At 39.9% G+C, this 22,326-nt stretch overlaps 1 protein-coding gene across 6 annotated transcripts in view; it reads right to left on the bottom strand.

Moving 5' to 3' along the window:
* Positions 1-22,326, bottom strand: part of KCNMB2 (potassium calcium-activated channel subfamily M regulatory beta subunit 2) — an 846,546-nt gene that overhangs the window by 249,787 nt on the left and 574,433 nt on the right. For 5 of the 6 annotated variants that reach the window (XM_073626249.1, XM_073626251.1, XM_073626250.1 and 2 more), the window contains one exon: positions 6,680-6,799. In XM_073626249.1, coding sequence (XP_073482350.1) covers positions 6,680-6,735 — 56 coding nt within the window. In that variant the 5' untranslated portion in view covers positions 6,736-6,799. Of the gene's footprint in view, positions 1-6,679; positions 6,874-22,326 lie in introns of those variants that run through there. The other variant, XM_073626246.1, reaches the window with a different exon arrangement.

Below are 22,326 nucleotides of genomic sequence, written 5' to 3'. Positions count from 1 at the left end.
CATCCAGAGTAGCGACAGGTCCGAGGCGATGGTTGAATAGCAGATCAAGGAATAATAGATTCGTATCGCATAGGTGCTCAACTAGTTGCGCGTGTCTTCACGCTTCTTCAGGAGCGAACACTGTGTTGTGGTACGTATAAATGTATCAAGTCATAAAAATGACCCGCAGGAGTTTGACAAAAGCAGACAGTGCAGATTAGCACCACACGTGTAAATTCAATAAAGATCTAAGGGAAATATGTGATTTTGGCATCTCTAAAATTGTTGGCTACTTGAAGCTTTGTTTGCAAGCCCCTATATCTATCTGCATTAGCTCTATGAGGCTTTATTATCTACAAGATACATACCCCATTAAATAACCTAATCACTGGTTTTAACATATTTCCCTTAGATCTTTATTGAATTTACACGTGTGGTGCTAATCTGCACCGTCTGCTTTTGTCAAACTCCTGCAGGTCATTTTTATGACTTGATACATTTATACGTACCACAACACAGTGTTGGCTCCTGAAGAAGCGTGAAGACACGTGCAACTAGTTGAGCACCTATGCGATACAAATCTATTATTCCTTGATCTGCTATTCAACCGGACCTGTCGCTACTCTGGATGGCTATCCTCATGTCTGAGCTGTGATGTATATAGATGGTTTTGTATAGCAATTGATCTACTCAATATCTCGTTGTATTTTTGTGATTTGTGGTTTTTAAAGAATATTCTATGTATATGTCTTTTCAATAAATTATCTTTTGATATAAATACTTGGTGTTACTGTGCCTACAAAGTCCAAAGTCCCCCTGTTTTTTCTTTTGTCAACTGAGGTTGAGGATGACATGAACATGAGCCTAGAGAGAGGGAGGAACAATGACAAATTGGCATTCCTGTTCCCCAAGCCGCAGTGTATTGCCAAGTTGTCTCCACTGGTAATGATGAAGATGGAGGAGATTATGGTTATAATGATGATGATGAGGTCACTGATGCGACTTGGGTGCCAGATAGAGCAGAGGAGGAAACTGAAGGTGAGGCGGCAAAACCCCAAGTAGCTCGACATCAGGAAAGAGTAGAGAGCAGCCACCCTATTCCATCACATTTTGCAGCTGTTATCTCCTGGCCCACTCCCCAAAGCTCAGCTGTCTGGGCCTTTTTCAGCACATCTGCAGCAGATCGCACTGTTGCTATCTGCAAACTATGTTTCAGGCACATCAAACGTGGCAAAAACACCAACCATTTGGGTACCAGATGCCATAACAAGGCATTTAACGTCCAACTACTCAGCCCGTTGGCAAAAGCACCTAAAAGTCACACAAAAGGGGCACAAATCTGTCCCTCCTCTTCCTCCTTACCCACTTCAGTCTGCCCCTGCGATACCAAGTCATTACCTTTCAGCAGCCTCCACTGACAGGGATGATGGTATAGCACAGGGTGTCCCAGGTACTAGCAGCACACCACCAGCTGTAGACTGTAGCCAGGAAATTTCTCTGCCCCATCTGCTGCAGTGGAAAAAAAAAATACAGTCCCTGCCACCCACATGCCTAGCATCTGAATGCAAGCTTGTCAAAGCTGTTGGCTCTCCAACTTCTGCCTTTCAACCTGGTGGATTCTGCTCCCTTTCAGCCTGGTGAATTTGCACAATGTGCTGTACCACAATGGCAGGTTCCTAGTCACTACTACTTTTCAAGGAAGTTCATTCCATCTCTCTACCATCACGTGGAAGGGGATATTCTGGCATCGTTGGGCAAAGCAGTCAGCCATAAAATCCACCTTACTGCTGACACGTGGTCCAGCAAGCATGGGCAGGGATGATATATTTCATTCACAGCACACTGGGTAACGCTGCTTGCAACTCGAAAGAATGCAGGACAGGGCTCGGTGCTGCAGCTTGTTGTGCCCCCACATCTCCCCACATGTCCAAATTAATGTAATGATTTTCTAAATGTTAGCCTATTCTACAGTATTAATGTCGCATGTTACATAGTTACATAGTAGGTGAGGTTGAAAAAAGACACAAGTCCATCAAGTCCAACCTATGTGTGTGATTATGTGTCAGTATTACATTACATATCCCTGTATATTGTGGTCATTCAGGTGATTATCTAATAGTTTCTTGAAGCTATCAATGCTCCCCGCTGAGACCACCGCCTGTGGAAGGGAATTCCACATCCTTGCCGCTCTTACAGTAAAGAACCCTCTACGTAGTTTAAGGTTAAACCTCTTTTCTTCTAATTGTAATGAGTGGCCACGAGTCTTATTAAACTCTCTTCTGCGAAAAAGTTTTATCCCTATTGTGGGGTCACCAGTACAGTATTTGTAAATTGAAATCATATCCCCTCTCAAGCGTCTCTTCTCCAGAGAGAATAAGTTCAGTGCTCGCAACCTTTCCTCATAACTAAGATCCTCCAGACCCTTTATTAGCTTTGTTGCCCTTCTTTGTACTCGCTCCATTTCCAGTACGTCCCTCCTGAGGACTGGTGCCCAGAACTGGACAGCATACTCCAGGTGCGGGCGGACCAGAGTCTTGTAGAGCGGGAGAATTATCGTTTTATCTCTGCAGTTGATCCCCCTTTTAATGCATGCCAATATTCTGTTTGCTTTATTAGCAGCAGCTTGGCATTGCATGCCATTGCTGAGCCTATCATCCACTAGGACCCCCAGGTCCTTTTCCATCCTAGATTCCCCCAGAGGTTCTCCCCCCAGTGTATAGATTGCATTCATATTTTTGCCACCCAAATGCATTATTTTACATTTTTCTACATTGAACCTCATTTGCCATGTAGTCGCCCACCCCATTAATTTGTTCAGGTCTTTTTGCAAGATTTCCACATCCTGTGGAGAAGTTATTGCCCTGCTTAGCTTAGTATCGTCTACAAAACGATGTAACCTAGAAATTTTGTCTTTTTACTAATTTAAGTACATTGAAAGATATAGCTGAAAATAAAACAATGTTAAGCTATGGCCACTTACCACCAAATCATGTACCTAGTATGTTATTTGACTTCAAGTGGTTATACCGGAATGATGCCTGCAGCTGCAGGCATCAACCCAGTACCCTTTTTTAGAGCTGACGATTGGATAACAACCATCTCAATTGCTATTACAAGCAGCAGGGATGTTCCGCCTTCAACCGCCTTCTGTGGCTTACTCGGGCACTCCGGTCCCACCAGGAGACCCAACCTACCAACCGAATTGTAAACTGGCTAGTCGGCGAACCATACAAAGCTGGGATCGACTTTGATCAGGTATCCACTATGGTAATCAGGAAGTGATGACATGGCATCACTTCCAGTTTACCATGATGTCAATAATCGAAAGTATTCAAAAACATCGATCTTGGTGTTTTGAATGCTTTCAGGGGCAGAGGAGGGATTTAGACCCCAGATCCCTCCATAAAAAGTACCTGTCACATGCCTATTGCTGTCACAAAGGATGCTTACATTTCTTGTGACAGCAATAAAAGTAAAAAAAAAAAAGTGAAAAGCAACAGTGTCAAAAAAAAAGTAATAATTAAAAACATTTTTAAAGTGCCACCATGCCACCAAGGTGAACGGTTGCTTTGGTCCCGCATACACACAAACTACGATCATCCCACACATGTGAGATATTGCCACGAACGTCAGATCATGGACAATAAGTCTAGCACTAGACCTCCTCTGTAAATCTAAAGTGGTAACCTGTAAAAGTTTTTAAAGCATTGCCTATGGATAGTAAAATTTACGTCATTTGTTCCTGTTGCAAGGGCGTGCGCAATTTTAAAATGTGACATGTGTGGTATCCATTTACTTGGCATAACATCATCTTTTACAAAAAGATTGGGTTATGTATTGTGCTTTTTGCATTAAAAAGCAAAAAAGTGTATTCTTTCCCAAAAATTGTGTTAAAAAAACCGCTGTGCAAAAACTGCTTGACAATTTTTTCTCCAGGGCCTCTGCTTTCAAAAAATATATAATGTTTGGGGGTTCTAAGTAATTTTCTAGCAAACAAACTTGATTGTTCCATGTAAGCTAAGAGTGCCAGAAAAGGCCTGGTCACAGAGATCAACATACATGACATGCTGCTATCTGCCTTGTAGACAGATTGTTTAAAAAGGGGTCTCATTACCAAGGTGTCACACAAGAAACATCTCATGGTGGGTAAAAGCAAAGAGCTCTCTCAAGACCTTTGCAACCTTATTGTTGTATAACATACTCATGGCATTGGTTACAGAAAGATTTCTAAACTTCTTAATGTTCCAGTGAGTATAATTAGGAAGTGGAAAAAACATAATTTCACCATAAACCGGCCATGACCAGGTGCTTCTCGAAAGATTTCTGACAGAGGAGTGAAAAGATTATCAGAAGAGTTGTCCAAGAGTCAAGTTTGTGGAGAGCTTCAGAAAGACCTGAAATTAGCAGGTACAATTGTTTCAATGAAAACAATAAGTAATGCACTCAACCGACATGGCCTGTATGCACACTCACCACACAAGACTCCATTGCTGAAGGAAAAGCATGTTAAAGCTCATTTAAAGTTTGCTGCACAACATTTAGACAAACCTGTGAAATACTGGGAGAATATATTCTGGTCAGATGAGACCAAACTTGAACTCCTTGGATGCCATAATATGTACCATGTTTGAAGGTCAAATGGCACTCCACATCACCCCCAAAAATACCATACCAACAGTGAAGTTTGGAGGTGGGAACATCATGGTGTGGGGCTGTTTTTCAGCATACAGAACTGGCAAACTTCATATCATTGAAGGAAGGATGAATGCCAAAATGTACCAAGACATTCCTGATAAAAATCTGCTGCCATCTACCAGGATGATGAAGATAAAACAAGGGTGGACATTTCAGCAAGACAATGATCCCAAACACAAATAAATTTCAGTTAGCGTGTTCAATAGTTTTTCCCTGTGTCATTTCATTTTAGCACATATAACTTAATTTCTGAATGCATTTGTTTTGGTTTCTTTGTATATGTGGATTGCATGGGTTGTTACCGACATGTGATGAAAATTTCATGTTGATAGCACCTTTAGAAATATATTTACCTAGAAAAATGTTGACATGTTCAATACTTATTTTACCCGCTGTATAGCAAACTATGCTTGTTCATATTTTTTTGGACACTTGCGGGGATATAATGTATAATAACTCTGCCAAAAAAAAAAAGAAAATATTTTATTGCTGCCTGTGTTCCCATTGAAGGAACTATCCCTCACCTCCTGTTCTGTCTAAAGCCTCATAATTTGAGAGGAAATTGGGAGATTTTTGCTTTCTAATCTGCCAGGCATCCATGAAAGAGACAGGAAGATGTCCTCCTAATGGAGATGCAGCAGGCACTATGAACTAAATATAATAGATGCTACAACACCCACACTTTCTCCAAAAAAATATATATAATTCACTGTGTGTTATGGGGTTTGTACTGCATGGCCATCACACCCTGTGATATAAGTTAAATCCACTCAGACATAAAACTACTTCAGCGGTCACTTCTAAACTGTCCTGATCTAGGACAAGTCCAAATTTGTCATAACTTATTTGCTCATCTCTACCCATTACAGAGCTTCTACTCCACCCTGTTCAGCTGCCGTCACTGGGGAAGTAAAGCCTTCTGTACATTCCAAACTGACATGTCAAAGCTCACATACTGTATGGCTATAAACTCCTCCTCAGTCCCATGCGACAGTGCTGGGCCAATCACAAACCAGTAGTACTGCCACATGCGAGTGGGGTGGATGTCACATGTTCATTCATAAGCTGAAGTGATGGATATTTTACCTTTTTACTGGCAGAAGAGCATGGGGAGTGAGGAAAGGTGAGTACATGCCACTGGAGAGGGGGAAATTAAATATCACTTTTACAATGTTCTTTTTGGGCAAAAGAAAGTGTAACTTTAAGTGCAAAAAATGGTTTATATGAAAATGTTGTTCATTAAAAATAAAATACAACACCATAATTCTCTGCCAATAGCAGACATGTACAGTAATGGCTTATTCATACCATGTGCGTTGAGCTGCTTTAAAGTGGTATTGATCAGCATAAGATCAATGTGAGGGCACAAAGGAAATAATTGTTTTCTATGTGCCCTGCTCACACTATTCACTATTCATTAAGTTATTAAATAATTATATAAAAATAAATGTATTTCATTCCTTATGTTCACATAAATTAAAACCAATTCGCTTTTTGACAGCTGGGTTCTTTAAACATGAGTGTAATTTTTAGCCTATATTAAAGTGACACTATTCTCCAAAAATAATCCATACACATCAACTCTATAATGCCACTGTTATTTTTCATGAAATTCGTTTTTACTGTGTTTCTCTGCCTCCCTGTAACAACCTTTCCTTTTCTGCCTCAGCTCTGTTTGCTTGGAACGAGATTAGTTGTGGTCATGTGCACTGTCCTATGCACACTACATATCCTTTAGTTCATAGTCCAAAGTTTCTAGTTCATGTCGGGAGCAAGCAATAGAGGGTGGTTATGTTCCTACATACAGTGGGACCAAGTAGAACAAACATAGCTGGCAGGGAGTCAGATCAAGAACAAAGGATTTTGAAGATTTAGAGGAGGCTGGGAGCAATAGAAAATACTTTTTAAAATTAAGAATACATACTTGAGCTCATAACACAAATGAACATTTTAAGAGAAATTTCCATTGTAAAGTTTAAAAAAAAAGAATTTAAAAGAGACATACCTTCTTTCATCTGGTCTGTATGATGAGGAGGACCGGCCACTGGTCCAAATAAACATCTTAGAGTGTTGTCCAACTTTGCCTTTCCCGACAGCGGTGGACTTGGCAGACTGATGTAGTGACCTGAGAGACGGATACTTTGAGTCACTTATTTGAAGAACATGTTGACAATCAGTACCCATTGCCTAAATACTGAACAATGCAATGTTTATCTTTCCAGATAACACTCAAAAGGATTCTTAAAAGAAGAGGAAGATCCCTTGATTAGTAAAAGTGATGTATAAAATATTGGTACTCCTCCTCTTTGCACTGTTAATTGGCAGAGTTATCTCTTGCTTTGATTTTCACACATTCATTTCCATAAGTGTGAGATAAGACATCCCTTATAGCAATCGATTTGCTATTGAACACAAGGAAACAATAGTGACCTAGTAGCCGTTAAGTCATAATCCTCTGAGCTTTTAACAAATTGTAGTTTTGATTGCTACAATTGTGTGTTATTTAATCCAACTATTTTTCTTCAAATTTTTTGTTTCCCGAGCAGAAATATATCCAATGTAAATATATCAATCAATGGTGCATTCAGTCCACATGGATCTGCTACCCAACCTGTAGTTAAATCTCTCTGCAGTAAACCACAGTGCACTCACACTGCTCAAAAGGATCTTAGCAACCTGGCCAGGTGCTGCTGTTCCATGATGTCTGATGACCAGTGATGCAAACAGTGCCTTTTAAGGTTTGTTTCCTTTTTCCCATTACTGTGTTTTTTTTTTAACTCATTGATAATCTGTGTAAGCAGCACTGAAAAAAAGGGAGAAAGTTCTGCAAACTCTTCCAGGACTATTTTGAAACTGTCATATCCCCACAATATCTAACAATTAGAATTCAAAAAAATGTTTTCTTGTATACTAGAAGAAATTTCAAATAAAAGTTTTGACGGTACCTGCCAACAATGCTTATTTTGTAGTTATTTAAAAGATATGTAAGAGCTGAAAAACAGCAAAACTATAAACACATCCATTTATTTCTTTATTTTTTTTGGAAAATCATAAAATAATTTTCATTACTGTCACACCCCAGCTTAACCACTTGCTTACTGGGCACTTTCACCCCCTTCCTACCCAGGCCAATTTGCAACTTTCAGCGCTGTCTCAATTTGAATGACAATTGTGCAGTCATGCAGCCCTGTACCCAAATGAAATTTTTATAATTTTTTTCACACAAATAGAGCTTTCTTTTGGTGGTATTTAATCACCACTGGGCTTTTTATTTTTTGCTAAACAAACAAAAAAAGAGAGAAAATTTTGAAAAAAAAAAACGTCTTCATAGTTTGTTATAAAATTTTGCAAACAGGTAATTTTTCTCCTTCACTGATGTGCACTAATCAGGCTGCAATGCTGGGCACTGATAGGCTGCCCTGATGGGCACTGATGAGATGGAACTGATGGGCACTGATAGGTGGCACTGATGGACACTGGTAGGTGGCACTGATAGGCAGTACGGATAGGTGACACTGATGAGGAGGCACTAATGTGCACTGATTGGCAGCACTGGTGGGTAAAGGACAATCCTCTAATAAATAATGTGCCAAAAAATTGTGTAAATAAATCAGTGTGTAAGTGAATATAATAGTGTACAAAGATTACAATGTGCAGAACTATATCCCAAAATTGGGATTCTAAAAGAATTAATAACCTAGTTGCTGCTATCACTGAAAAAAACGTGTTCACAGTGCTGCGCTACTAGCATAAAATCACACATCAATGTATATAAATATAATTTGTGACATAATAAAAAAATCGTCCATGTGTACAGTCCTAATATCAAATGCTTGCAGCATCCACAAGTGACATCAAGGATTAAGCTTTACCAAACTGTGCATAAATAATATCCAAAGCACTAGTGCTCTCTTTCACCAGTGTGCTCTGGCTGCTCACCTCACTCTCCGACCCCTGTTTTACCAGCGGGTCAGAAACAGCAGGTCCCCTATAGGGGTAATTAATAGATCGATCTGGTATGCTGCTAGCGTATTATTCCTCCATGTCATCCTCTTCTTCCTTAGTGGCTTACCAAGCGTTGAATGTCCCTTAAGGGAATCGGGTATATAAGGGAGCAAAAACACAGGATCTAGTGCTCTCTGTTTTAAATGATTTATTCCTCAAAAAAAACCAGCATACAAGTACTTACAATAGGGGATCTCTACTGAAGAAGTCACGCCCATTGACATAACGCATATGGGAGGAGGGGTCTCAGTTGGTGATGTCATCATGTGACCATATCGTTTTGTATGAATATCGTCGCGTCTGGATAGTCCACACTGCTTAAGTGCCTCGCTTGTGAGTACTTTGTATACTGTTTTTTTTTTAAGAATAAATCATTTTAAACAGAGAGCACTATATCCCGTGTTTTTGTCCCCTTATATAGCCGATTTCCCTTGAGGGAGATTCGAGGCTTGGTACGCCACTAAGGAAGAAGAGGGTGACACGGAGGAATAATATACTAGCAGCACACCAGGTCGATCTATTAATTACCCCTATAGGGGACCTGCTGTTTCTGACCCACTGGTAAAACAGGGGTCAGAGAGTGAGGTGAGCAGCCAGAGCACACTGGTGGAGGAGAGCACTAGTGCTTTGGATATTATTTATGCACAGTTTGGTGAAGCTTAATCCTTGATGTCACTTGTGGATGCTGCAAGCATTTCATATTTGGACTGTACACATGGAAGATTTTTTTTTATGCCAGAAGTTATATTTCACTAATGCGTGACTTTATACTAGTAGCGCAGCACTGTGTTGTTATTATATTGATAATTAGTGCCCTGATTATCAGTGTTGATGTCCCTTTAACATAAGCTGGTTATCCGCTCTCTTTTTCTCTCCTCACGCTATCAGTGTACGATAAGAAAAGCCGATAACCAGCTTGTGTTGACATCCGTAATTGGACACAGCTGATCACGTGGTAAAGGGCCACTGTTGGCCCTTTACAATAATATGTGATCAGCTGAATCCTAAGGACTCAGCAATCACAGAGCATGCAGCCCACTCCACAGGGGGTGCGTGGGAAGCATGATCATGGGAGGACGTCCATGTACGCCCTCCCAGCAAAGCAAGCCCGCACTGTAGAAGTAATTCAGCTATAGCACAGGTGGGAAGTAGAATTCCAGTCAAATAATATCTAAGTATAAACCTGCTCCCACCCCCACTCTAAGCCTTAGTCTCTATACTAACTACCCTGTAAAGGAAAGATGTCTATACTTACCTGTTCTGAGGCACTGTGGTCCGCTCACATGATCATCTTCCAGTGCCGGGTTCAGTGTAGAGGAGGGGCAGCCGAAAACAGATGCCCATAGTAAGTCTATTAGTGACGTCAGCCATTGTCTGTGATCTCTCTTCTTCACTGAAGCCGGCCACTGGGGAGATAACATGACCAGAGCAGAACACCTCCAGAATAGATAACTATACACACATCTTTTCTTTATGGGATAATTAGTACAGGGCTTAGAATGGAGATGGGAGCAGGTTTAAGTTCAAATAGGATTTGACTGGACTTCCACTTTAAAGTACACCTGAATTCAAAAAGTGAAGATTTACTTTATGGGTTATAGGAAACATAGGGAAAAAGTACATTTTGCCTTGAATTCCTTCTTAAAAATAGCAGTGCAATCCTGGTATGTGAGGGTATATCACAATGTTCACTCTCCTGCACTGTGCGGTAAGTCCCAGTGTGATATCACACTCTTGTCTTGACGTATTAGTATGTGCGGATAATGTACACCTCGCTGCCTTCCAAAGACTGAGGAAGTCCAAATGAACTGAAAGCATAGAACACAGGTAAGCCTAGCGCATTATCCTCAATAATAATGCGCTAGGCCTACACGCCCTCGTCTATGCTTTCTGGTATGTGAGGGTGTCTAGGCATTCCTATGCCTATAGCCTCATAGCTGTATAGCTGCAGTTGGAGATCTAAAGCACTGCTGTCTCTGAATGCTAGTCTCAGATTTGGGAGTTGATTTACTAAGGACAAATAGACTATTCACTTTTCAAGGGAAGTTTCACTTTGCATTGTAATTTCCCCCAGAACTTAGTAAATGAGTTGAATCAATAATGGAGAAAGATCATCTACAGGGGGATTACAATACTGCTGGCTAGTCCTGGTCACAGTTTCCAGAGTTCAGTTCCTCTTTAAACTGGAGGAGCCAGCAATTCAGCTCATCTTGCTGCCTCGTCCCAGCTGTGACTTTGCAACCTTTCGGCCTTCTAATTGAAAGCAGGCACTCCTGGAGGAAGGTGCAGGATGAGCTGAGCTGCTGAAAGATTTATAGCTGCCAACTATTTCTTCATGAGGAGTGACAGTCTTTCCTTTACATCAAATTCTCATTTTGGTCTGATGTATAGACCTCTATAAAAATTTCTAATAAACTGCTAAAAGTGTTACACAACAATAGCCTTTCATCCACCATCTAAATCATTGTTTTTTCCCAGTTTAACCACTTGAAGACCAGGCATGTTCTGACACTTTTTGTATGTGAAAATCATTTTTTTTGCTCGAAAATTACTTAGAACCCTTAAACATTATACTTTTTCAAAGCAGAGGCCCTAGAGAAGAAATTGGTGGGTTTTGCAATTTTCGGTCACACGGTATTTACGCAGCGGTTTTTCAGACTTAATTTTTGGGAAAAAATACACTTTTTAAGAGTTTAATGCAAAAAAAACACAATACATTACCCAATTTTTTATAAAATATAAAAGATGATGTCAGTTAATAAATACCAAACAAACATGTCACGCAGCAGCGACAAGCAACATAAATTTTACTATCCATAGGCGATGCTTTAAAAGCCTTTACAGTTTACCACTTTGTATCTACAGAGGATGTATAGTTCTGGAATTGTTCACCTTTGCACGCTAGCATGGGGGGGGGGGGCACTTTAATTTATTTTTATTGTTATTAATTTTTTTTTTTTTTGCACTGGTACTTACATTTTTTTTTAGCACTTTTATTGCTGTCACAAGGAATGTAGACATCCTTATGACAGCAATAGGCATGTGACAGGTACTCTTTATGGAGGGATCTGAGGTCAATAAGACCCCAAATCCCTCCTTTTTACTTGAAAACTTTCAAAATGTCAAGATCAGCGTTTTTGAATACTTTCATTTTTCAAAAAATGGCACCCAGGTAAACCGGAATGTCATGTCATCGCTTCCGTGTTCACCATATCCGAGACCCAATCTAAATCAATTCTGGTATGGGTTTCTGACTAGCCAGCGGATGTGCTGGATAGTATCTTGGGTCTCCCGGTGGGAGAGAGCCACAGAAGGTAGCGGGGGGGGGGGAGTCCCCTCCCGCTGCTTGTAATAGCAATCAAGTGGCTAGTTAACCACTGCAATTGCTATTACAAGAGAGCCGACCATTGGCTCTAAAAAAAAAAAAACGGTACAGGGTGATACCTGCAGCTGCAGGCATCATCCCGGTACAACCACTTGACGTCAAATGACAAACCAAGTATGTGATTTGGAGGAAAGTGGTTACAAAAATCAGTATAAAAAGTTAGTATTGGTAAAAAGAAAACACTTGTAGGCTTAACAAATAAATTTTTGCATATTCATTTTTCCTGGTCTGTGCTACTAGAGGTGTGGCAAGGGGGTGTAATTTGTTGTTTTGTGCTGTAAGGTGCCCCTCTTTCTTATCACAGATAGTTGGGAGGTATGGAGAATAAATTAAACAACTCTTGTGCCTATGCTTTGAACTTTGAGGATTAATTTCTCGACAATAGCTATATCCTGTCTGCCTGAAGCTTGTTTTCTACTTGTTTAGAATATGTAAATAAGTGAATACTTATAGTCTGTCCACAGGTTCACTTTAAGTTGCCATCAGGCTTATGCTGCGTACACATGATTGGACATTCCGACAAGGAAATCCTGGGATTTTTTTTCCGAAAGATGTTGGCTCAAGCTTGTCTTGCATACACGCGGTTGCACAAATGTTGTCAGAAATTCCGATCGTCAAGAACGCGCTGACGTACAACACGTATGACGGCACTATAAAGAGGAAATTCAATAGCCAGTGCGCCACCCTTTGGGCTCCTTCTGCTAATCTTGTGTTAGTAGAAATTTGGTGAGAGACGATTCATGCTTTTCAGCCTCGTGCTTTATAGATCGTTACTGCTCTTCAGTTTGTGCTTGAGGGTTCGTACCTGGTTTTCAGTGCATGTAGTCAGTTCGCATCTGGGTTTTAGTGTGTGCAATTTATAGTATATATTTGATTTCTAGTGCGTTCTTGTCCGCTTGTTTCTGATTTTCAGATCGCTCTTCTCAGGCCTTTCTGATTTTCCGTGCGTTCTGACCAGCCGACCGTTTTGAAGCCATGTTGCGGGTACGTACTCATCGTAGAGTTTGTGCTGTGCAGGGGCTTGGTGTTGGGGTTCTTACTTTGATCCAAGCCCAGTCCATGAACAAGGCGAGGAGGAGTTCATGGACAAGGAATTGGTTGCTCCAGTTGACCAATTCTTTCATATGCCTTTGTTGCGGGAGATCTTTGAGAATAATCCTGATGATTTCAGGAATTATCTCCGGATGATGGACCCTGTTTTTCACCATTTGTTGGCTTTGCTGCACCGTTATATTACCAAGCAGGACACCTGCATGCAGCAGGCCATCACTCCTGAACAGAGGCTAGTCGCCACATTGCAGTATTTGGCGTCAGGGAGAAGTCTGCAGAACATCAAGTTCTTGACAGGCATCTCCACCCAGGCCCAGAGACCTGTTCTGCCATCATTCAGGTCCTGCAGAAGGACTATATTAGGGTAAGTTTTCTCCTTTAACATCACATTCTATGTATTTAATGTTTTCTAATATATTGTATTTATTTCATCATTCCCTAATTACCATGATTGTAATATGCTGTGAATGTCCTCTTTGTCCTCATACATGCTGGAACTTTTTAATGCTTCTTTTTTGTCCTTCATGCATATGTGCCTTCACTAACCTGCCCAACATGCTATCCTGGGCCCATACACACCTAGCCTAGTCACTTAACAATGTATTTTGTCAACTCCATAGTACTGCTTTACCCTAAACACCCCCTAAAATGTGTTTAAATGTTATTTGTGTTCTTAAATTCAGGCAGAGTGCAAGAGGCTTTTTTGGGGGGGTCAAAAAATAATTTGGAACCCTCCCTCCCTCCAACTGCTAAGTCAACCGATAAAAATCCTCTATCTGCTGACCTTGCCAAACCCATATACACTATTATCTTGATAGGTAATTGCAGAATGTAAAAATGTGCTTCAATTTGGACAGTGTGTATTCATATTTTTGGATTATGACACTTCTTACCTGTCCAGTGGGCTGCCAATAGTGTAAGTAAAGGAGGGGCTGGCCAAAGAAACACACATTATTTATGCATTCGGCTCTCAATGAAGTGGAGAGGGTTACCTCTCCAAAACATCCCCCCCCCCTAAAATTTTTACAATGGGCCATCAGAGGGGGTGAGGAATCTGATAAGTGGACCTCAGACTTTTTTCTTTAAATACTCCTTCAAATAAATGTTATGCCCCGTACACATGGTCGGATTTTCCAATGGAAAATGTGCGATAGGACCTTGTTGTTGGAAATTCCGACCGTGTGTAGGCTCCATCACACATTTTCCATTGGATTTTCCGACACACAAAGTTTGAGAGCTTGCTATAAAATTTTCCGTCAACAAAATCCATTGTCGGAATTTCCGATCGTGTGTACACAAATCCAACACACAAAGTGCCACGCATGCTCAGAATAAATAAAGAGATGAAAGCTATTGGCTACTGCCCCGTTTATAGTCCCGACGTACGTGTTTTACGTCACCGCGTTCAGAATGATCGGATTTTCCGACAACTTTATGTGACTGTGTGTATGCAAGACAAGTTTGAGCCAACATCCGTCGTTAAAAATCCTAGGATTTTGTTGTCGGAATGTCCGATCAATGTCAGACCGTGTGTACGGGGCATTATACTTATGTTGGCCAAGAATGTTTGTGTCTAATCTGCTTGCAATGTTATGTGCAAAAGTCCTAATTCATTTTTTTCTTGTTTCACTCCACAGTTTCCTTTGCCAGAGGAATGGCAGACTGTGGCTTCTCAATTTGCCATGCGGTGGGATTTTTCCCAACTGCGGACCCCCAACTAGGGGTCATACTATTACAACTACAAGGGGTTTAATAGTATTGTGATGTTGGCGGTGGCGTATATGATTTCCTTTATGTGGACGTGGGGAAGAATGGCTGGATGTCGGATGGTGGAGTCATCACCCAGACCGAGTTCTACGGATGGTCCCAGAGTGGTGGCTTGGGATTGCCACCTCCAGAAGACAACGTGGCTGGTCTGCCATTCGTCTTTGTCTCTGATGAAGTGTTTGGGCTGGGTAAACACTTGATACGGCCGTTCCCGATGAGGACCCTCACCCTGGACCAGAGGGTTTTTAACTACCGGCTGGCCAGAGCCAGAAGAGTGGTGGAGATTGCTTTCGGGATAATGGCCAGCCGGTTTTGCCAATTCCTTACACCAATCAACATGGCAGAATATAAACTTAACCATATAATCCTTTCATGCTGCATTCTCCACAACTTTTAAAGGAGAAATTCTATGAACTATGTGGCCTCAGTTGGGCCTGAGGCCGGATTTCAAGACCAAACCCTGACGGCGCTTGAGGCTAGCCGTCCTGGCTGGCCCCCCCCAAAGCACCCGCGAGGTCCGCCAAAAATATATGAAATTCTTTGCGGGTAGGGGGGCCATTGAAATGCCAGAAAATGTTTAACAAACCTTTTTAAAATAAATTTGTATTTTAAAATGAAATAATATTTTCCTTTGATTTACTGCTTGTGTTTCTTTTAGCTGTCTCCTAGGTTATCCAATGTGCTTTTTTTTTGCCCATTTTCTGCAATAGTGCAAACGTAATTTCTTTGATACATGAGGTGACAATCTCTTCTTGAGCTAACTATTATGTTGTGGGTCTGCTACACACACACCTTGTTTTTGTTGTTAATGTATGTAATGCATTAATGCTTAAAATATTCATCATTTTTCGCACCATGAATTTATTTTTTGGAGGTATGAAAATGGCCTGATTGATGCAAATTATAAAGCACTGTGGGTGTTATTTACTAAAGGCAACTCCACTTTGCACTACAAGTGCACTTTCAGTGCACTTGTAGTGCAAAGTGGAGTTGCCTTTAGTAAATAACGCCCATTGTCACTGTAAACAACAACTTAATCAAAAAACTGCTATTGAGCATTGAAAGAAGAAGCCACACATTGCTGGGTAGAAAACAATTTACTCACATGTGCGTTTAGAAAAGGGTTTTTTCACAAACCAACATATTTTTGAAATACAAATTTTTTTTTTTGGTGACAGTAGAAATATCCTTTTTGTGGTAAACAGGCATGTTTTTAAACCATACAACAATACACAACTCATGAACCTACAAAGTTCAACTTTAATAAATTGAAGGCAATATCAGACATTAGTATGTCCAAACTGTGTTGATATTGCCTTCATCAGATGAGGTGAAGTCACCACTGTGAAAGCCAAATTTTGAAGATGCACACAAATTGAGAGTCAAAATGGGGATTTCCCTCCTGATCCCATGCCTAATGTCAACATGTGCTAGCTCCTATCATGGGGGATCAATGGACGTGTTTCGGGGGTGCAACCCCTTCCTCTCATCTACTTGATTTGCAAGGAAGGGTTTGCACCCCCAAAACGCGTACATTGATATCCTGTGATGGCAGATAGCACATGTTGACACACTGTGTGCATCTTCAAAATTTGGCTTTCAAAATTTTGGAGAAAGGTTAGAAAAATAGAAAGAATTTGATAAATGTTGGTGTATTTTTGATTCTGCCTACAACATCAATTATGTTTTTGAGTCTTTCTTCAACATCATTGATGTCTTCCTTGATCTTCTGTAAATCCCAATTGCACACCATGATCTCCCTGATGAGGACTTGTGCACTTGCACTTGTGAAATGTGTTTCTTCTTCAACAACATCCACATCACCTAAAAAAAAAAAACACCATGTATTATAAATATGCAGACATCCATCTATTACCTGAAGCTGTGGTCTCAGACAGTCATCTGTTGTGATAACTATTTCACCCACTTCATAAACCTCTTCTTCCTCTACATCCTCTGGTTGTTGTTTTTGAATTACCCCTTCTTTAGGAGGTTAGGGGTCCCTAATTATTATTATTATATTATTATAAAATAAAGGTATACTTAGCACACATATATATATATATATATATATATATATATATATATATATATATATATATATATATATATATATATATATATATATATATATATATATATATTTTTTTTTTTATTGTATTTTAATTGGGTTATAAAAGGACAAATATAAATGTGTTACAAAATGCACAATGCACTAATAAAGAAAACATAATGATAACAGAAAAAAAATTTAAATTAACAAAAAAGAAAACAATATAGAAATAGTAAATACAGATAAACAGTGTCCATAAATACAGAGCACAGGAGTTAGTTACAAACCCATCTAGACAACAATGTACTAAACATCTTTTAAGACAAATAGGCATGACCAAATGTAGTTAACCTGCATCTGCAAAAAACATTGTATTAGTGGGAGAACGAACAATGTTTACTACGAACGATTACTGTGCCCTGAAACTTGCCATTTTAAACTGTACGACAGTAAAGAAAAGCACATGGAGCAGCACGAACGTAATAAGAAGAATAGGAACACACGACAAAATACTTACTTTTTTGCAGCACTCTCTTGATTCTTCTGTACTGATCCTGCTCCCTCAATTTGAGGTCTGACCATCGTTTCCTCAGTTCATCCTTGGATTGCCATACCCCAAAATTCTTCGACAGACTTTTCACAACTTTAGTCATGATCTTGGCCTTTCTCACATTTGGGTTTGGGTACGGTCCATGCTTCCCATCATAGTCAGCCCTCTTGAAGATGTCCACCATCTCCACCATCTCTACAAAGGGCCTATTTGAGGCCTTAAATATCCTCCGGGATCAGTACATTCGTGGCTCCGGGCTTTTGTTGTTGTGTCTTCATGCACCTATTGTCTCTCCACCATGTGCTCTCCCACTGCGCTGAAAGACAAGGGGCAGGGAATATACTAGATAGAAGGTCAGGGGTGGGCGGAGTTTCACGCATGCACAGTGTATATAAGGTGTAACATGTGTCGTACGCACGATCTGTGAACGGAGGAAGGAGTAGCGGAAGCGCCGATCGTGATAACGAAGGTACAATTTTAACTTGGCCTATACTGCTTATAGATTGAGACCTATATTGGGACAGGATTAGGAGAGTTTAGCCTGACATTAGGGTTTGTCTTGTGTTGTGTCTTGCAGAGAAAATAGATCTATTGAATGATCAGGACTTTATTCCCATTATCATTGATATGAACAGGGAGCTGCCCTGTCTGTAGCAGGTAAACCACCCCTTTTATAACAATAATAGAAAGAGGCAGGCAGCACTGGATCAGTTGTTGGAAATCATAAAGCCGCAGATCTCCACGGCAAACATCAACTATTTGAAGGCCACAATTGGTGGCATGAGGAGCATTTATATTAGGGAGCGCAAGAAGGTCCAGGATTCCATGAGATCAGGAGCAGCAGCAGATGACATTTATGTTCCCAGGCTGGGGTACTATGACAGACTGCATTTTCTGGCAGACCAGAGGGAACCCAGGCCAGCACTCTCCAGTCTTCCTTCAATGCTTCCTTCCACCCCAGCTGAGGCTTCCGATGTCCAACCTGGGCCTTCCAGCCAGGAAGATGTGGATGAGCCCAGATTGAGCCAGGTATAGCAGTGTTCAACATATTTCTTGTCCAAAAATCAATGATGTTAACTAGATGTTATTACTGATCACTAATTTCTGATTTAAAAAAGTGTTTTACATATCAATAGACAGTAGTGGCCACAAATGATTGGGACAAGAATGAAAAATGTTGGGGTCAGAATGATAGTCTTTTATATTTGTTAACATTCAATTTGCAACAGTCATGAGCTCAAAATGGTGTGTGATTGATGAACCAAAAACTAAAACTATGTCCCTTTTTCATACACAGGAAAGTCTCAGCCAGGAGGAGCCGTGGAAAGTGGCAGCCAGGAGGTGGCGGGGGTAAGAGGCAGCCAGGTGGACGAGCTCAGTAGCCTGCCTGAATCCCAGGTCCCTCCCCTCCGCCTTCCAAAAAAAGGCCCAGGAAGAAGAGTAACCTGGAGGAGGCTGCACTTGGGCTATTTCGGAAGGCTGCTGCGGCCCTCAGAACCCCCCCAATATTCAAGATGACTATGCATGCATGGCAGCCTTCAAAAGGCAGGAAATGGAGGAGGGCCAACGCCTCTTCTGTGAGGAAGTTATCTTACAAGCCCTAAATAAGGAGTTGAGGGGCGAACTCACAAGCCAAAGCCAGGTTTGTGAGTTCAACCATTGTCATCCTCCTCCTCCTCCTCTACCTCCTGCCACAACTCTAACACCAGAGCCACAGCCTGGAAGCAAGCGTGTAAGGAAGACAAGAGAGTGATGGCCTGGGTTCAGTCTGGTTCAGCAAAAGATGCAGGCTGTTGTATGACCAGAGCCTGGGGACATATATGTCATCTGCTGCTGTTCCTGATCTCTTGGAGTCCTGGACTGGATTGTGCTCACTATTATATGGACTCCTCATGCTACCAATTTTTTTTGTAAAATAGTTGATGTGTGCCCTGGGGTACATAGGTTTCGACAATTTCACAAGTTTATCCAGTGTTGCCTTCCTCTTTATTTGGTTATGACTCATAATAAATGGCTATTTTTTGTTCACAAATGCTTGGCTATGTGTTTTACTTCAAAAAGGACAGTTTGTTTGTGAGTAGGCAGGTACATTTCAAAAAGACAATGACAAATTAACAAGGGACACCAACACCAAACAAACTCCTTGAGGTCAGAAAATAAAAGATAATAATGGTGTTGTGGTAACTTGACACACAAAACAAAATTAAATATTATGGAGATCAGTAGTAAAAAAACTAAAAAAAACAGGAGATCTTCATAAAAATTTTTTAAAAAGTTCACTATAAAAAGAAATTCAAAACATTATTATGGAGATCTGATGAAAAAAAAATCAAAAATATTCTTCATGAGATCACAAGAAATAATAAAGAAATCAGTTTGTGAGAACTCTGTGTGAACATCAGCAGCAAAACAACATTAGTCTAGCATTCTAAAGAAGAAGAGAATGCGCTGCATTAAAAGATTAAAAAACGTGCAGTGTGACGAATGTGCTATCTCCATTATGAATGCTAGTTTTACCAGACCGAGCACTTCAGTCTCATACTTGATTCAGAGCATGCGTGGAATTTTGTGCGTCGCAATTGTGTACACACGCTCGGAATTTCCGACAACGGATTTTGTTGTTGGGAAAATTTGAGAACCAGCTCTCAAATTTTTGTTGTCGGAAATTCAGACAAAAAATGTCTGATGGAGCCTACACATGGTCGGCATTTCCGACAACAAGCTTCCATTGAACATTTGTTGTCAGAAAATCCGATTGTGTGTACGCAGCATTTAGTGTTAGTGTAGCTGCTCTGTAAGTTGAATGGTGGGTGGAAGCGATGGTTGGTCTTGAGGGGGAGCTGCTTGTTTGGAGGTTAAGTAAATGGCAGAACTACATTGGTATTCAGCTGAGTCAAACCTCTGGTGACAGCAGAAAGTGATACATTTTGCAGCAGTGTTACTAGTGATGCTTCCCTCAGACTCACAGTTAGCTGTTATTTATCAAAACAGAAAGGCAAGAAAGTGAAAGTGGTATACTTTCCAATACGTTAACATGTATTTTTTTTTTAAAATAACAGTTATTTGAAAGCTTGCCATGGAAACCAATCACTTATTTGGGAACTGACCTTTCCATACATGTTATATATCCTGGATACTCTTGGTAATTGTCTACTTGCTGAAAAAGTGCAGGTAAGGAAGAGGAAGGCATAGTGCCCTTAGCAACCTGTCAATTTTCATCATCTGACTGGTACTAGAACCATACAAGTTGGAATCTTGCTTGTTTTAATGCCATCCTTTTCACTAGTGTGCCATCATTTCCATCAGTCTCAGGCTTTCCTGATTATGTCTGTTTTTTAAATCTCAGGCTTGGATAGAAGCTGACTTTTATAAGAACATTCAGGCTTTGCTAATCCTTTAGCAAGAATAACAAATGTTCATATTTTAAATACATATGGCAATTGCTTTGGAGGATAATAATGAAAAGTATTAATTGCAACAACACAAAAGTGGCTACATTTATCTGCTAGATAGCCAGAACAAAGAATGATTCTGCCAACTCACTTTAAAAACATGCTTGTTTAAGATTCATTGGTCTGCTGAGTCTCCATAGAAACATATAAGGAAACCTTTTACATACTCAAGCATTTGGGAAGCTAATAATATACTCAAGCAGTGTGAAACCCACATTTACTGAACACTGCTATTAACGTGTTAGTGATTTTAGTATTGCATAAATATATAATAAGAACTGAATATTATTTTTGTATGATACCCAATTAAATAGATAGGTGGTTAAATGGGACAGTTAGATAGATAGATAGATAGATAGATAGATAGATAGATAGATAGATAGATAGATAGATAGATAGATAGATAGATAGACAGACAGACAGACAGACAGACAGACAGACAGACAGACAGACAGACAGACAGACAGACAGACAGACAGACAGATAAGTAGAAAGATAAATAATGAATGATTCACAATGAGAGTTAATATAAATGTATAATAATTCAAGTATATTGTCTATGGCAACCAGATATATGTCAGACATCTTTATATATAAGGTACATACAGTATATTTGTTAAAGTAGTTACAGTCTATGTCTCTCGCTATAATGTTCATATTGACTACATACGAATTTATAAAGGAATTTTTTTTTTACTTTACATTTTAACCAAGGTTTTAGGACATAAATATAATGGCAGGTATTTGTGATCCTCCTCTGCATAACGCAGATGCACTTCATTTGTACAAGTGTGCTATATCTGAATGTCTATGCTTAAAAAAGATACATATAGGGATTCATTACAAAAAAACTGAAAAGTTTTATTCTTGCCAATAGTAACCGATCACACTTTACTTTTTATATTATGGAATAATGAAAAGATAATTCTGAGTCAGTAATTTCATTTTTTTGTTCTCATTTTCCTTTATTTTTATAGTCATCATCCTGTTTAAAGCATGCAGTCCATGCTTTGCTTAAATAAGACAATCTTACACTCTGTATAACTATGAAATATACAGAGATTGTATGTTTTTTCCAAAGGTAAATTGCACATCTTATGCTCTGGATGTAACTCAATAATTACTGGTAATTGTACACACAGCAACTTAGTGTTTGTCAACTTCATTCTAATTGGCAAACATTAGCTATGATATGCTCTATAGCTGTCATAGTGACAGGCAATACGAAATAGCAACATGAATATGAATGCCAACCCTTCCATTGCATACAGAAGCTGCCTAAATATAAAAGTGTTAAAAATAAAATGTTCATACTGTATGCTTGTTCTGATTTTGTTAGTAAAAGTTCTACTTGTTATATTATTCACTATGGAGACCATAAAAAGGGAAA

The sequence above is a fragment of the Aquarana catesbeiana genome, linkage group LG04 (genome assembly GCF_042186555.1).
Source record: "Aquarana catesbeiana isolate 2022-GZ linkage group LG04, ASM4218655v1, whole genome shotgun sequence".
Classification (NCBI taxonomy): Eukaryota; Metazoa; Chordata; class Amphibia; order Anura; family Ranidae; genus Aquarana; species Aquarana catesbeiana.
Note: the sequence above shows the minus strand (reverse complement) of the source record. Positions and strands in the feature narration are given on the sequence as shown.